General features: G+C 38.1%; 1 protein-coding gene across 1 annotated transcript in view; it reads left to right on the top strand.

Annotated features, from left to right (window-relative positions):
* The first annotated feature begins 1,788 nt into the window (after positions 1–1,788).
* LOC111146754 (SAM domain-containing protein SAMSN-1-like) overlaps positions 1,789–16,588 on the top strand; it is a 29,487-nt gene continuing 14,687 nt past the window's right edge. Inside the window, exons 1-3 of the mRNA XM_022502440.1 lie at positions 1,789–1,974; positions 11,523–11,652; positions 14,240–14,391. Coding sequence (XP_022358148.1) covers positions 1,789–1,974; positions 11,523–11,652; positions 14,240–14,391 — 468 coding nt within the window. The remainder of the gene's footprint in view (positions 1,975–11,522; positions 11,653–14,239; positions 14,392–16,588) is intronic.

Here is a 16,588-nt window from a genome sequence, read left to right as displayed (position 1 = left end):
CACATAAATGGAGGTTTTCGTGGTGCAACTGAGCCAACCTAACTGCATAGAACACGTGTTCTATCTTTTACTAATAACCAAGCTCACAGTATTTTGCTATGAAACATGGGGTCATTTCTATTGGGACAATATACCATCTACCAACATTAATATCCATCCATCAGCTATGTAATAAAACAGAATGAACTTCGCTGCTTTTAGCTGCTTGCTACCTAATCAGAAATACCTGACATTAATAGCATTTGGGGGTTTTTTGTGAATGTGATTGCACATGGATACTGGAATTTTACTAGCAACTTTTCGTTGTTGAAATTCTTAATTCTAAGTTATATTTCACCTACTGTACCACTCACTAACATGGGTCTCTCAGACACAAAGCCTTGAGCCTCTTAATCTCAAAAGAGGTTACTGTAAAATATGGATGCCCAGATAATTTGCATGATTAATGAAAATATGTTTTAGAATATTAAACATTTAAGATGTTAGCATTTAGTAGGCTTTCTGACAGAAGTTAAAAGACTATTAGAATGACTGATGAATTGCTACAGTACATTAGCCCTCAGAACAGGGAATGTGCTAGAGGACATTTATGTAACTTCTTAGTGTTCTTGGTTTTGGTGGTTTTTTTCCTCTCTCTCTCTCTTTTTTTTTTTTCTTTCCCTTTCCAACTAAGCTGTCCTTTTTTGACCTTGGATCAGTTGTAAATGACCAGGCAGGGACTTTGCAAAGTTTGGAGAATCTTGAAAATTACATGGAAACCCAATGACAGAGGGACAAAGAAAGCAATTGTATTAGCCAGGGCTTTATACCTAATAGCTGGTACATAGTAGGAGATGAATAAAAATGTATCAAAGAAATGAAACATCTTCTTTCACGGTTCAAATACCTTACCTCAACACAGTGGGAAAAATGAAACAGAAAATTCTTCCCTGTTCAGCGACAAGGTCACTGACAGTTTAGTGGTTCATAACCAGGGAATATAGATACACTTGCTCTTTCCACCTGTTAGGCACTGGGTTTCAGAATGAAGCTCCACCAACTGATCTCTTTCTGGAGGCCTTTGTTTTTGATTGCTGCAGAGCTCATCAGAACCTATTTAGTCAGTTATGTCCTCCTCTTGTTATCCTTAGAGATGAAACATGCCAGGAAGGACTCTCATGGAGGTGTTCATCTCCCCTCTGGGTAAAAAGTGAAATACCATTGAAAAGGTAGGACCACAAAAAATACCAAAATAAATCTTTAAGGTAGGAGCAATAAACTGCCTAATGGCCTTGCTTTGGGAGAGACAATTAACATTACTTTAATTTATGTGAAGTATTATCATGAAGTTATGAGCTCCCTCTCTGAGCCCTACTTGCCAAAGCCTGCTTCTTTCCTTATAGCATTTCCCTTATAGCATTATTTACATTATAGGCAGCATTTCCCTTATAGCATTATTTACATTATAGTTTCTCCAGCACTCACTAATTATAGGGTACCTCATTCCTGTGTCAGTGAGCATAGAGAGAAATACACTATTATATATCATCTAGAATCCCACTACTTAGTACACAAAAATGGGCAGCACAAAAATGAAGTAGGCTGAATAATTGCCCCCCACCCAAAGACAGAAGATCCTAGTCTAATCTAACAGAACCTCGTAAGTGTTACCTTATTTGGGAAAAGGGTCTTTGCAGACATGATTAAGGGTGGGATATTGAGATAAGGAGATTCTCCTGAATTATCTTGGTGGGCCCTAAATATAATTACAAGTGTCCTCATAAGAGAGAGAAAGAGATTTCTTTCACAATGAAGAGAAGGCAGTGTGAAGACAGAGCAAAGAAGGCTGTAGGTGCTGCCTTTGACGATTCAACTGATGGGGCCATAAACCGAGGAATGCTGACAGCTTTCAGAAACTACAAGCAGCAAGGAAGGAATCCTCTTCTACAGACTCTACACGTGTGGCCCTGCAGACATACTCGGAATTTTGGTCCAGTGATAACTGATTCTGAACTTCTTCCTTCCAGAATAAGGAGAAAATAAAATTCCATTGTTTGAAGCCATCCAGTTTGTGATCACTTTTTTTTGAAGTCTTTATTTATTTATTTGACAGAGACACAGCAAGAGAGGGAACACAAGCAGGGGGACTGGAAGAGGGAGAAGCAGGCTTCCCCCTGCGCAGGGAGCTGGATGTGGGGGGCTCTATCCCAGGACCCTGGGATCATGACCTGAGTCGAAGGCAGAAGCTTAATGACTGAACGAACCAGGCATCCCAAGTTTGTGATAATTTGTTATAGCAGCCACAAAAAACTCATACAGTAAGTTAAACAATCCCAGCCTTAAACAAAAGGTTAGTGACCCCTAGTCATGGTCCTTACTAGCAGACCATGGGAAAAAAATTATATTATTAACAACCAGTTTAATACAAAAGAATATTAACATATATATCTGTTGAAACCTATGTATATTGTTCTTTACTTATATGTGTGTTATGTGAATATACTCAAGCAACTCATTTTTTTAAACAGGAAAAAAGGTTCTTTCAACAAAATAATGAATTTATAAATATGAAAGTCAAATACATACTATTTTTATCCTTCAGATGTTTCAAAATTTCATTTACTAAGAGTATGCTTTTTTCTATCCCCTCCTAGAATATAGCTATTATGGGCTAAAGGATAATGCAAATTTAAAACATTCTTTTTTTTTTTTTTTTAGACTTTATTTATTTGACAGAGAGAAAGAGATCACAAGTAGACAGAAAGAGAGAGGGAAGCAGACTCCCCGCCGAGCAGAGAGCCCGACGCGGGGCTCGATCCCAGGACCCTGAGATCATGACCTGGGCCGAAGGCAGAGGCTTAACCCACTGAGCCACCCAGGCTCCCCTAAAACATTCCTGTAAAGCAAAAATACCCTGATTTTGGCCTTACTAAGAACAGAAGCTTCCTTTGAGACTTGGAAATATTTGTTTTGCTGAAAGAAAAATGACTTTTTTTTTTTACCATGACTTATTTATTCCTTCATCAAATATTTATTGAACATGTTCTAGGCACCTAGAAACTATACTAGGCTCTGGAAATAGCAAGATGAACAGCAATAGCACCTATTCTCAAGGAGTTGGGAGTTCAGTGTGCTCCTTTGGCAAATGTGTAAATAAATAAATTCTTATGAAATGTGAAAAGCTAAAGTAGTTATCTAAGCAAGTGGTATGGAAGCAAGATTTAAAAATAAATCATTCATTTTAGAACCAGATGATTCTTTTTTTTCCCCTTTTTCAGTCATACTTTATTTCCCTTTCTTTTCTTTCTCTCTTTCTCTCTTCCTTTCTTGCTCTTTCTTTCTTTCTTTCTTTCTTTCTTTCTTTCTTTCTTTGTTAACATTTAATGTATTATTGCCCCAGGGGTACAGGTCTGTGAATCATCAGGCTTACACATTTCACAGCATTCACCATAGCACATACTCTCCCCAATGTCCATCACCCAGTTACCTTCTCTCTCCCTCCCTCCCCCCAGCAATCCTCAGTTTGTTTTGTGAGATTAAGAGTCTCTTATGGTTTGTCTCCCTCCCTATCCCATCTTATCTCATTTTTTCCCTCCCTACCCCCCATGACCCCCACCCTGCCTCTCAAATTCCTCATATCAGAGAGATTGTATGATAATTGTCTTTCTCAGAACCAGATAATTCTATGAGTTGGAGAAGAGGTCAGTTGTGTCCTGGTATTTGTAAGAGAGGAAAAAAAAAATCAAACAATACATTGGAAAAGTTTCTTATTCCTTATTTGGGACATTTATAGCCAAAATTGTACTCAAGGTTATAGTAGCCAAGATTCAACATCTTCAGATTCTGGATAACAGAATTAGCAAATTACAGTAGCTTTCTCCTGGTTTCAAAAATGACTACTTATACAATAAAGATTGCTTAATTAAAACTTATCCAACTGAAACGCCCATTTATCTGAAACAAATGTTTATGCTACAGACATCAACCAACTCTTCACATGAGTAGCTAACAATAAGCAACGGATGATGCTTGATGAATATCAATTAAAACACAATTGCTCCCAATGAACTCTTTCCTGAAAAAAATACATTCCTGCATGGACGTATATTCATATGCACGCATATGTGCGTGCGCACACACACACACACACACACACACACACTAACTTGTCTTCTTTAAAAAGTTAATTGGCATTAACTGTATTTTGAAGACTGGCTCTTCATTTTATCATTGAGCCCAGGGTTGGTCTCTGATAAGGCATGAGTTTCAGGTGAGGCAAGCTACATAATGGGGGATGTCCAGAGAGCTTAGAATAATAGCCCAGTGCAAAATGGAATGCAGAGCCCCACGTTCAAATTTATTAGGACTCTTAAGACAGCAGTAGCAGAGCATTAACACAAATATGGAGCCTTTGTGAGAGCAGAGCCCTGTGCAACAAGACAGGCTGTATGTCCCTAAAACAGGCCCTGGTTTCATGTATCCCTGATCAATTGCCCCCATTTGGGTTGTCCCAAGCACCATTCTATAGATTATGAAAACGAAAATACCCTGCCTAAAAGTCACATTATGGTCATATATTCTTTGCAACAGGGCTGTATTAATTCTAAAGGCATTGTTGGGCACCCATTAAAATTCTATTATGATCAAAATTTTCCATGCTTACTTGATTTTGCTTTTCTCTGCTTTATATAGACTTAACATAAGCGATGAAGCAGAAAAAAATGCTATGTGTTCACTGAACTGTGTCTATTAGCCACCTGGGTATGTTATCAGCCCTCCTGCATTTGGTTGTGTCTATGTGACCAGGTCTAGACAAAGTTAGGACTTGGCCCATCAAATCTCCTTTGAGGCTCATGTTCTCACCTCACTAGGTTTTCCTTACTCTGCCCTGTGCTTCCCCACCCCTTTATCTGAATAGTTGGAAACAATGGACACTGAACTATGGAGCCCACGATAGGAAAAGCCTGAATCCCTGAGGCATTTGTGGAGGAGAGCCATTCAGGAATGCTGCTTGACCCACATGAGTGCCACACAGAATTAAACTTTATTGTCTTAAGGCGCTTATATTACCCTAATACTCTATGTTTGGTAGAAAGATAGTCTGAGGCAGGGAGCATAGACCCAGAGCAGTATCTAACTCATTGAGCAATTCTGATACACCTTTTGAGAATCATGACTGAAGTCATCTTTTCAGCAGACTATAAATCAATGTACTAGTCAATAGCTACAGTGTTCTCTCATGGAGTTGTTCACATTGTCATAATAACACGAATCTATAATTTTCTTTTTTTTAATTTATAATTTTCAAAGCACTTTTTCCTATGTATTTTTTGAGGATTCCATTGTAAAGACTTCAAAATCTATAGGAGTGAATTATCAGGGATAGAATAACGAATAGCAACAATGACACTTTGCCAAACATTGTCTCAAATCTCACAAATCATCCCCTGTCAGTTTATAGGGCTTACAGACCTCGGAAATTCAGATTACCCAAGAAAGCATTTGATAGAAACCCTGGAATCTGGGCTGAGTCTAAGTAAGCATCTGGGAACACTGTTCTTAGGAAACTCAGCTGGGTGTTGCTGGGAGGGACAAGGGGAGATGGCCAGAGTGCTTAGAATAATGGCAAGTGTTCTTTTCCCTTTGGCTGCAGAATGTCAGCATTTATGGGAAAAAGTCGATCAAGTACTTACTGGATCTGCTTAATCAAGCATAATTGTCACCATGTGACTGGCAGTTATTGGAAGCTCCTATGAGAGACAGTGCCAGAAACATTATGCAAAGAACTACCTATCTTTTAGATAGTAAAAGGAAAAATAACTTTTCCTCAACACAGGAAATCAACATGATGCGATTTAAGAGCATGAATCTTTGGAATGGGAATCAGACTTAGTTTCAGCACTTATTTGCTTCAAGTTCTTCAGCATTTAAGCTCTAGTTTATTTCAGTGTAAAAGAAATGTTAATGCCTACATTGCAGAGTTGTGGCTTAAACAAGCTTAAACAAGTAAGGCACGTAGCATGATTTCTGCAACATTTTACCTCTGTCGGGTCCATTGTTTGTATTAGTGATATTATTTTTAATAATAATATTTTAAGGAGCACCTGGGTGTCTCTGTTGGTTAAGCTTCTGACTCTTGATCAAACCGGGGTCCAGCTCCACACTCAGTAGGAAATCTGCTTGAGATTCTCTCTCCCCATCTCCCTTTGTGCCTCCCCCCCGACCCCCATCACATGCCCTGGTGCTCTCTTTCTCTCTAAATAAATAAATCTTTAATAATAATAATACTTTAAGAATTAAGGACGAAGAAGCACTCACAGGCATTTTCAAATTTATACTGTAAAGAATCTTACCAAACATCCTTTCTGCCCTCTCTAAAACTTAGAAACTATTTTTCCCCAATTTTTTCAAGACATACAGTGTCAAGCATTTATAATCACACATTTCCCCACACAGCCAGACATATACTCATATTTCAAACAATTCTTTCAATTGCCCAAACACTCATAGGTTGTAGGAAATAATAATACATTAAATATTTATGAAATATTGAACTATTATATTCACACCAAGGGAGTTTAATGAGAGAAATTACTTTCTTATCCTGAATCTTAAAAAGGACTCTAGAGACTCTGATTAATATAGATTTTCCTAGAGTGCCCCTTTTATACTGCCTTTATAAATGTTTTATTTACTGTTCTTTAAGAGGTCTAGCATAGTTTTCTTCTAAACAAAACCCCCAAATTCTTCAAAATCTAGGCAAAATATGTAAATTTAAGGATTCTTTACAGTGCATTTCTGAGATAGGTATCAGATAGCACATAAATGTCTATTAACATTTACTATCTTCTTTCAGTAATTAGAAAGCTGCCTCAAATTTTAATGTGTACTACATGTTGATAAAGGGGGGAAAAACTCAGTTATCCAATAAATTGTTATTTTAGTTGAATTAAAGGTATTTTAAATTTTGAAATACCGAATACCTACAAAAGATCCCAGGCTAAACTCTATGGCAGTATCCAAAAGATCTAAATATATCTTTTGACATAAGAAAACAGAATAACAAAAATTTGAGTAGTTAAATTCTATAATAGAAAAATAACTATTTCTGTATTAAGGTTGTTTCATGAATTAGGAAGTTCAATAAGTAGACTAATGTTTGTTGATTTTATGGTGAGCTTGCAATGGCATCTTGCCCTACTTATAGGATTCCAGCAAATATTAATTGAACATTTTTTTTAGATAAGGAAAACTCTGTTAGATACTTGGAATACAGGATCATAAGATACATGGTATTTTCTCTCAACAAGTTTACAATCTAGCTGAGGAGGCAGGACAAGTATCAAAGACTACCTATGGTAACAGCATGTTCCTGCAAGAAAAGATACATCATAGTTCCAAACCAACAGGACAAAGTCATAGCTATAGAGTTCAAAGAGGAAAGACATCCCTAAATGTTGTGAGATTGAGATATTTGTCTTCAAACTGAAAAATTCTGGTCCTCAATTTATAGTGGGGTTTTTTTTCGGGGGTGGGGGGTGGAACCAGACAGATACCTAGTATATAACTATATACTAGGTAATCTATTTTGGAAGTAGCAACTACTTATTTATATACAATATGATAGTATGTCTTATGAGTGTTATTGTCAATTAAAAACCAAATAACCACTAATCACTCCAGAGTGAATTTCAGTTTCCCCAAATAGATCAAATTATTCATTTCTACATCCCTTTTTCATTGATTTCTGTGGAAAATCATTTACATTTCAGTGATTAAAAGGAACTCTTTAGCCCACATAGTTTTTCCATAAGCATTTTTTTATATACATACCAAAAAAATCATGTTATATAACATATTAAGTGATGAGTTATGGGACTAAATGTTAAATGATAGGTGCTAGGGATATTTAGAACTGATATTTAGAACTCCCAGATCTTCAGGGACTTATCATTTGGCTGGGAAGTTAAGATTTATATATATATATATATATATATATATATATATATATATATATAGTACATAGGTGTCTCAGTGGTAATAACACTCCCCAAACCAAAAGAAGCTATTCTCATTCTAACCCCGAATCCATGAATGTAGGAATGATGCTGTTATAGCCTTCTTTTATTTCAAACTCTCCAAATTTCCATTATCTGTAATTATACAAGACAGGTGGGGTGACATCAAAGGAGAAAGGATATATTAGTCACGAGTGTCATGAATAATTTGTTATGAAATTATATACTAAATATATACATGGATACTAATGGTTAATTCCTTAAGAAGAGGGACCCTTGTCCTCATGGAATCATAGATGTCAGACATGGAGGCCCTGGAGACAGTCTATTCCAAGGCCGCCATATTGTAGAAGAGATCTGACGCCTAGAGGAATAGAGATATATTCATGGTCACAGCTATTCACAAATAAGAAGAGTTCAGATTTTCAATGAGATCATCAGGAATTAAGCCCAGGTCTCTTTCTTTCATACCACATGGCGTCACCATGGGTGGAACACAGGGCACTGGGCAAAGTTGAATATTTAATATAATATTACTGTCTAAAGTTATGTCTTATCAAGAAAAGGTAACTTCTCTCACACATACAAATCCTCTAAAATCTGCAGTATGCATACATATACTATACAGTAACATATTATCCCTAACTAGGAAAAAAGTAGAATGATTAGTCTAAGTATCTCTGACTCAAAATAAGAACTAGAAAATATCAGCAATATAATGTCTGCTTGCAGAATCCTGATAAAAATTCATGAGAATCCATGAGAATGCTAACCCAGAATAAGAGAATTTATAAGCCAAAGGAGGCTTTACAAATCTTTCCCACAACTGCATATAAAATATGAAATCTATGCCAGTCAACTTAGAGAAAAGCCATACCTCCTGTAAGATGTCTTGAACACCATCAGAACCTTATGAAACACATTCTGATAAGCAAAGTGAAAACGAATCACAATTATTGGCAAAGAGTTGTGCTATAATTTTTCTCAAACCAATAACAATTGTTTGAAAAGAGGTGAAACATCAAGAAGAAAGATATACGCTATGGGCTGCATTTTGATTAGGCTCCTGGATCTCCACACTTAAGACTTACACTTTTCCCAGGACTCATCACCATCTGGTGATAATTACAAAGGTATGGTAATAGAGGGCCTTAAATCAAACATGCATGGTAGATCTGCTGTCACTGCAGGAACCATCTCATTGCAAGTTGGCAGGGAAGGAGGTGCTTGCCTTTCGACTGGCAGAGCAGGCCTCTTGGCTGGCACAGCTACCAGCTCTGCCTTAAATCTTCCTGAGATATGCCCTGTTAGAGTCATTTGGCTAATTTAAAATGTCTGTCTTTGGAGAAATCTTTCATAACATTAGTTTCATTTGCAGGTTGCTGAGGAAGATCTCTAGGGCTAGCTGCCTACAGAGCCCCGGCTCATCAGTAGTCCCATCCAAAGGGTCCACTCAGACAAGGGGCCAGGCAATGACCTGACAGTCATCCTCTCTTGCCAGAAGTTATATGTGAACAAAGTTTCCTTTTTTTTTTTTTTTTTCTGAAGAATTTATTTATTTGTTGGAGAGAGCTTGAGAGAAAGAACACAGGCAAGGGCGAGGGGCAAAAGAAGAGGGAAAAGCAGACTCCTCACTGAGCAGGGAGCCCCATTCAGGACTTTGATCCCAAGACCCTGACATCATGACCTGAGCCAAAGGTAGATGCTTAACTGAAAGACAGCCGGGTACCCTGTGAGCAAAGTTTCTTGAGTGGATATGAAATCTCCAGTAAAGCAGACAATATAGATGGGGGATTCCTAGGCTACCCTTGACAATTCTTATTACCTCAAGAAATAGTACGAAATTGGAACACTCCCAGGGGAAAACCTGCCCACCGTCTTTAATTTTTTTTTTTAAAGATTTTATTTATTTATTTGACAGACAGAGATCACAAGTAGGCAGAGAGGCAGGCAGAGAGAGAGAGAGAGAGGAGGAAGCAGTTTCTTTCTTTCTTTCTTTCTTTCTTTCTTTCTTTCTTTCTTTCTTTCTTTTTTTAAGATTTTATTTATTTATTTGACAGAGAGAGAGAGAGAGAGAGAACAAGCAGGGGGAGCAGCAAAGGGAGAAGCAGGCTCCCTGATATGGGGCTTGATGCCAGGACCCCAGGATCATGACCCAAGCTGAAGGCAGATGCTTAACCGACTGAGCCACCCAAGCACCCCTCTGAGCTCATTTTATGACACTCTCTTTGATCTCATTCAGCTCCAGCTACCTTGACTTGGTCTTTCCACTCATAAGCCAAGCTAATTCTGAGTTATTTTGTTCTTGCTATTCCTTTTGCTTGGAAAACTGCCTCCAGTTCTTCATAAAAGTTACATCTTAAGGTCAGAATTCAGAGTCAAGAATTCAGAGCATATATTACCCTATAGCGAAGGTCTTTGGAGGCTACTCCATCGAAATCAGCTAACCTTCCCCCCACCCTAATCCTAGCAGCTAATCCTCTCACATCGCTCAGTTTTATCTCCTTCATAGCACTTGTTCCCTGAAATTTCCTTTTGCGTTTGTTTACACACACATCTCCAAACACTAACACACACACACACACAAACCCTAACACACTAAAATGTTTATCTTATTAGAGCAGGGACCCTGTGATCTTGTTTACCAAGGTATCCCCAGTTCCCAAAACAGTGTCAGGTACTTAGAAGGTGTTCTCTAAACTTGTGTTGAATGACTGAGCAAATGAATAAAGGAATGGATAAAAGGAGAGAATCAAACTGAGTATATATCATGTATGTATTCTGAAGTTTTATTAATGTTTAGAAATGCTCATAAATGAGGAATATTGAATTACATTTTGGTGAATATTAAGGAATTTATAGGTTTTGTCCAAACTATCTAAATATGGAAGACATTTGAGATGTTTTCAAGCAGATGTAATTTGTTTTGAAATTGTCTATCTTTCCTAATCTTATGCAGGATTTGCTTTTCACTTGACTAGGTGTGCAAGCTTGGTATGAGATTTGTAAAGCTTCTTAGATAAGCTTTGCTTTAGAATTGCAAAATGTGCATGTTTTATTCATATCTAGTGATCTGGTAAGGTGCAAATAACTGACATGAAAGAACGATGCAGAATTTAAACTTGTAAAATATCAGATCTCAAAGGATTAGTAATGGTGGTAAATAGATGATAAGGAGAACATGAAGAAATAAAAGTGCTTTAACAGATAAAGCATAGATATTAATAAATCTAACACTTTTGATTAAGCACTATCAATATGATATTCATCCTAACTTATAAAGTGAATTATGATGATTTCATTTGAATTCCATAATGTGGAGTGTTTCATCTAAAAAATTTTTCCAAGTATAACATGTTTTGCTAGAAATTGAACTAAAGATTAATGACTCTCATATTTTATGCTGATGGATTCCTAAGTATTTTATTGCTAAAATATGTCTTGTTTGTTAAATCAATGCACACAGTGAGTATCTCCATGGAAATCAGTTCTCTGCACTTAACCTCTGATATGTTTTTTTTGAAGGATGAGGAGGATGGAGAGACTACCCTCCCGTATCGGAACAGTGACCCAGTGATTGGATCTCACACAGAGAAGGTCTCCCTCAAAGCCAGTGACTCCATGGATAGTCTCTACAGTGGGCAGAGTTCATCAAGTAAGCCTACAGAATAAGGGACGAAACTGTAACTGGGAGGACTGAGTTAAGTTAATTAAAAACAGCAGATTTTAACTACAGAGAACAAACTGATGGTTACCAGAGGGAAGGTGGGTGGGGAGATGGGTGACATCGGTGATGGGGATTAAAGAGTGCACTTACCATGATCAGCACCGTGTAATGCACTGAAGGGTTGAATCACTATACTGAACACTTGAACCTGACATAACACTATATGTTAGTAATACCAGAATTAACATTTTAAAAACAATTAAAAAAGAAAAAAGAAACAAATTCAAATGAAAACCAACAACAACAGATTTGCTTCTTTGGGGCTTTCAAATTAGCAAAAAGTTTCCAGATACTTGATAAGAAAAATAGTGAAAATGTAGGATTGCGGAATCCGTAGAGTTGCTGTTGTTTAAAATGATACACAATATATTTGATAGAATTATGTATTATTTTGAAACTTCTAACACTGTAGTTGGCAGGGATCTTGGGGATATGCCTCAAAAAAATCATCTTGGGAGACGAAATCTGCATCCCTAAAATAAAATTGTTTGCTTAGGAGAACTAGCATTATCTTGAGTCAAAATCTTAAATGACTTGACATATTCAGATAAATGAAATCCTGTTCTCTGTCTCTTGTTCCGCCCATCCCTTCCTCCTTCCTTTCCTTTTCTCGTTATTCCTCCTTTTTTTCTCCTTCTTCTTTCTTCCTTCCTTCTCCTCTTTTTCCTTCTTTCTTCCCTCCTCCTTTCCTTTGTTTCTTTCTTCTCTTTCTTTTTTTCTCTCTCCTGTCCCCTCTCACTTTTTTCCTTCCTTTCTGTTCCCTTTTGCCTGAAGTATTCTGAAAAGAGAGAGACATATGCATCACTTCTCACATTCACTTTTTAGGTGTCCATCTAGTATGAGTGAGTAAAGAATGAAATACTGTGTAAATACTAAATAGAAGGAATATGGCCAGTTAGGTGACAGGAAGGAAGCAGCATGTGTTCAACAAGGATTTTCTAAAACCATTGTTTCTAAGAAGGAAGTAATTCAGGGTTTTTTGTTGTTGTTGTTGTTTGTTTTTTGTTTGTTTGTTTTTAGTAATTCAGATTTTAGTCACATATCCTGCTATCTGGAAGAAACTACTGATACCGCAGGGGGCCTTTTAACTTTTTTATGTGTACACTGTTATTCATTCCTCTGATCTTTTCAGGGCTTTTAAATGTTTTCTTTTTTTGCAAGGTTTATTTGCCATTTCCTTTTTAATCAACTGCTTCTGTTACTTGAAGATAGATCGCAAATACCAGATGTTTCAGATATCCTGAATTTTATTCCTACTTTTCCTATTGGCTGAAGAAGAGTTATTTTGTGAAGAAAGGAGAAAAAAAACTAATGTAGAAACATTTGAAGGATATATTTTTGCATGTGTGAAATTCAGATTTCATTAGTATTCACTTCTGCTGGAAGTTTTAAAATTCTAAATTGTAATGCTGAATGTGGGTAGAATTTTATTAACTGGGATGTACCATGAAAAGCCAGGGCCAGGGGTGGCCATGGAAAGAAGGTGTAAGGAGATGGTGGCCCACTTATCTGTTGTCATATACAACTTAGTTTTTGCGATTACATGCAACTCACCCTTTCTTACAATGGTTCATATTCAATATGTTAAGGTTCTTTACCTTATCTCCATAATTATTTGATTAAATAGTAGAGAAACCAGGGCTGTTTCATCATTGGACAGAGCACTGAGAGGCCTCACTGAAGAAGAAAGTGGAAGTAGTGGAGAGTGGTGAGAGTGGTGGAGAAACTGAGAGCTACTTCCACTGGAAGCCATTCTTACCACCCCCGACCCCGCCTCTCGCAGGCAGCAAAAAATGGAATCTCTTCTTTCTCTCCCTTGAGGTTCAAACTCAGGAGGAAAAGGACCAGAGAACAAGGATTCAGAGTAATTTAAAAAGCCCAGTTTAGAAAGTTTAGAACCACAAGGAAGGACAGACACGGGAACACACTTTCTCTTTGCTTCAAATTCACACAAGCAGAAGTGCTACCTTTTATGCATAGAGATGTTACTTCAAAATGGCTTTTGGTACATAATAGGATGTTTGGGAGAGCACTCTAGCTACATTGTGATAAGAATAGGGAACCCTGTAGTCTGATGCTTTGACCATTTGTGATCCGTAGTACATAAGGATCAAACTGTTGCTATAGGTTTTTGTCTTTGTTTACAGGTACAAAATTAATTGTCTGGCCTGCACAAGGAGTTAAGTCTGTATTGTTTGTCTCTTTAGCAAGTAGCAAAACACTTTGCTATTGGGTCAGATCACAGAGACCAAAGTGAGAAGGTGTTTGGGTTAGTGGTTGAGGAAAGAATGGTCAGATTGGCTCAAGAAAGTACAGAAATGGCTCAGAGGACAAAGGCCACTGATGGAGAGTGACTGGGAGTCAGAAAAAAATAGGAATCCATCATTTAGAGCTCCCTCAAAAGGTTGGCGTCCAGTGCTTCAGCATGATCCCCCCCTTAGCTCTATCCAGATGGTGGTTCAGAATGTTACGAACCTTCAGTGAGAACTGTTAACCTCTGCTTTGCTTTCATCAGGTGGAATAACAAGCTGTTCAGACGGTACGAGTAACCGGGATAGCTTTCGACTTGATGATGATGGCCCCTACTCTGGACCATTCTGTGGCCGAGCCAGAGTACATACTGATTTTACACCAAGCCCCTATGACACTGACTCCCTCAAAATCAAGGTGTGTGCACGTCATAGCTGCATTCTGCCTGGTTTGTCTAGCACTGGTTGTATGGTCTGTGTCAGGAAGTACAAGCAGTGGGAACGGGGGCGGGGGGGGGGCGGTGAGTGTGTTCTCCCCAGCACTAGAACGCAGGAATGGGTTACTGTGGCAAGAATATGAACAAAACAAAACACTCGAGGTGGGCTAGGGGAATTGGTCTGTTGAGGCTATAGCATAAGTTGCTGTTATGTAGATAATGCAGATTCTGAGCCTGTCTGGGGAGAAGAAATTGTCTACATTTTTCTGAAAACCAGAAGCCTCACAGGTTACTGGAGGTGCCTAGCTCTGCCTGCTACTTCCTGGATTAGAAGGAGAAAGAGAAAAGATGGCGCTATCAGGCAAGAACCCCTCACAGCAACTCCCTTGGGAACCAGCCTTGGCTGGGCAACTTCAGTACTTAAGTTGGGGGCTATGAATAACCAGACATCTTTCTCCCAGTGATATTCCCTCCTGAATTCCCTCTTCTTACCTCTGATTCTCTATATTCGTTTTCTACTGCCATGTAACAAATTTCCACAAACTCAGGGACTTTATACAACACAAATGCATTACCTCACAGTTCTATAGGTCAAACATTTAGTCATGGCCCAACTGCATTCCCTGCTTAAGGTCTCACGGGGCTAAAATCAAGGTGACAGCTGGGGCTGTAATCTTACCTGGGGCTCAGGGTCCTCTTCCAAACTCACAACTATTGGCAGAATTCAGTTGCTTGTAGTTGTAGGACGGAGGCTCCTGCTTTCTTGCTGGATGTTGCCTGGGAGACATTCTCGGACCCTGGAGGTTGCCAGCCATGGTCCTCTCTACAACATGGCAGCCTGAAGGAGAAAAGTTCACTCATGTTTCAAATCTCTTTATTTTTAAGAGCTCCTACCTAATAAAGTCAGAAACACCCAGATAACCTCCCTCTTAATTACAAAATTAACTAATTTGGGACATTAATTATATCTGCACAGTCCCTTGTGTCATATAGTACAACATAATAGTGGGTGTGAAATCCATTGTTTTCATGGTCCTACTCACACAAGAGGGGAGGTGCTGTTGCAATCATATAACTAGAAGGTTTTGGTGCTGAAGTATTTTATACATGTTAAATTATTCCTTTTAGTAACACAAACTGGTATAGCTAAAAGGACAGAAATTATGACTTTTCTCTACTATCATCACCAAGCCAGTGTTAACCAGCAATTATGACAAGTTATGAAGTATTGATGTTATTATTTAACATTCAAGACACTCTGCTCTTCTCTTTATCCCTTCTTTTGTAACAAATCAGACTAAGCTCAGCGGGAGAATGAGGAAAACGTTATTTCCCATAGTTAGCTCCTTAGTCATTTCTATGAATGCTTTGAAATTTAAGTTTAAGTCTTGGGGAAGGAATATTTGCAGCCTAGTAGCCACTGTTGGGGGAGGGTGTAGAAGGGAATAAATTGAATACATTTAGGCTCGGGAAAGCTTTTCGCCTTTCCTATAATACCATGTCAGTGCCCCACCGCTTGTGGTGTCTAAGGTGATATTTGTAGAGCTCTTATAGGACACAATAAGAATCCCACAGTTACCACTGGGGATTGAATGCCATTGTTTATATCAAAGGTCTTATCCGCAATGAAACTGGGTCTTCGCTGGTGACTGTGGGCTTTCCTGGAATGTATACTTTTTTAAAAGTTTAGAGGATAATAGGAAGGATGCAGCAGAGAGCTCCCATGCTTAGAAACTTCCCCTAGAGCTTCTGGGGATTTTCTAGGTCTGCTTAGCTGATCCCACCTAGCCCAGATTCAACTCTCCGCAGTTAAAGGCAGGAAGAACTAGACGAATAGCTTATAGGGTCAGACAGGCAGATGATCATAAATCAGAAAGATCAGATCTTTTAATCACACTGAATCCTACTATTAAAAATACATTGTGTGTTTTAGATGGAAGAATACACATTCGTAGAAAGTGAGGAAAAAACATTTTTAGTAGCCGACTTAATGTTTTGTTTATTTGAGTGTAGTCCCCTGAAAAGGCAACAATATCAGAACCTATAATGTCCTCTCTGGGGTAGAAATTATAAGTCTCAAAGGAAGAAATATGACTTCTAAATGGAGGCACTATTATTTGGGTAGAAATCAATTTTCTTTACAAAGAAGTACCATGGGGGTTTTCTACTCTTGCTAGT

This window comes from Enhydra lutris, unplaced genomic scaffold (assembly GCF_002288905.1).
Source record: "Enhydra lutris kenyoni isolate GAN:26980312 unplaced genomic scaffold, ASM228890v2 scaffoldscaffold2, whole genome shotgun sequence".
In the NCBI taxonomy this organism is placed as follows: domain Eukaryota; kingdom Metazoa; phylum Chordata; class Mammalia; order Carnivora; family Mustelidae; genus Enhydra; species Enhydra lutris.
The sequence above is the reverse complement of the archived record's forward strand: the minus strand, read 5'-3'. Positions and strand labels throughout refer to the sequence as shown.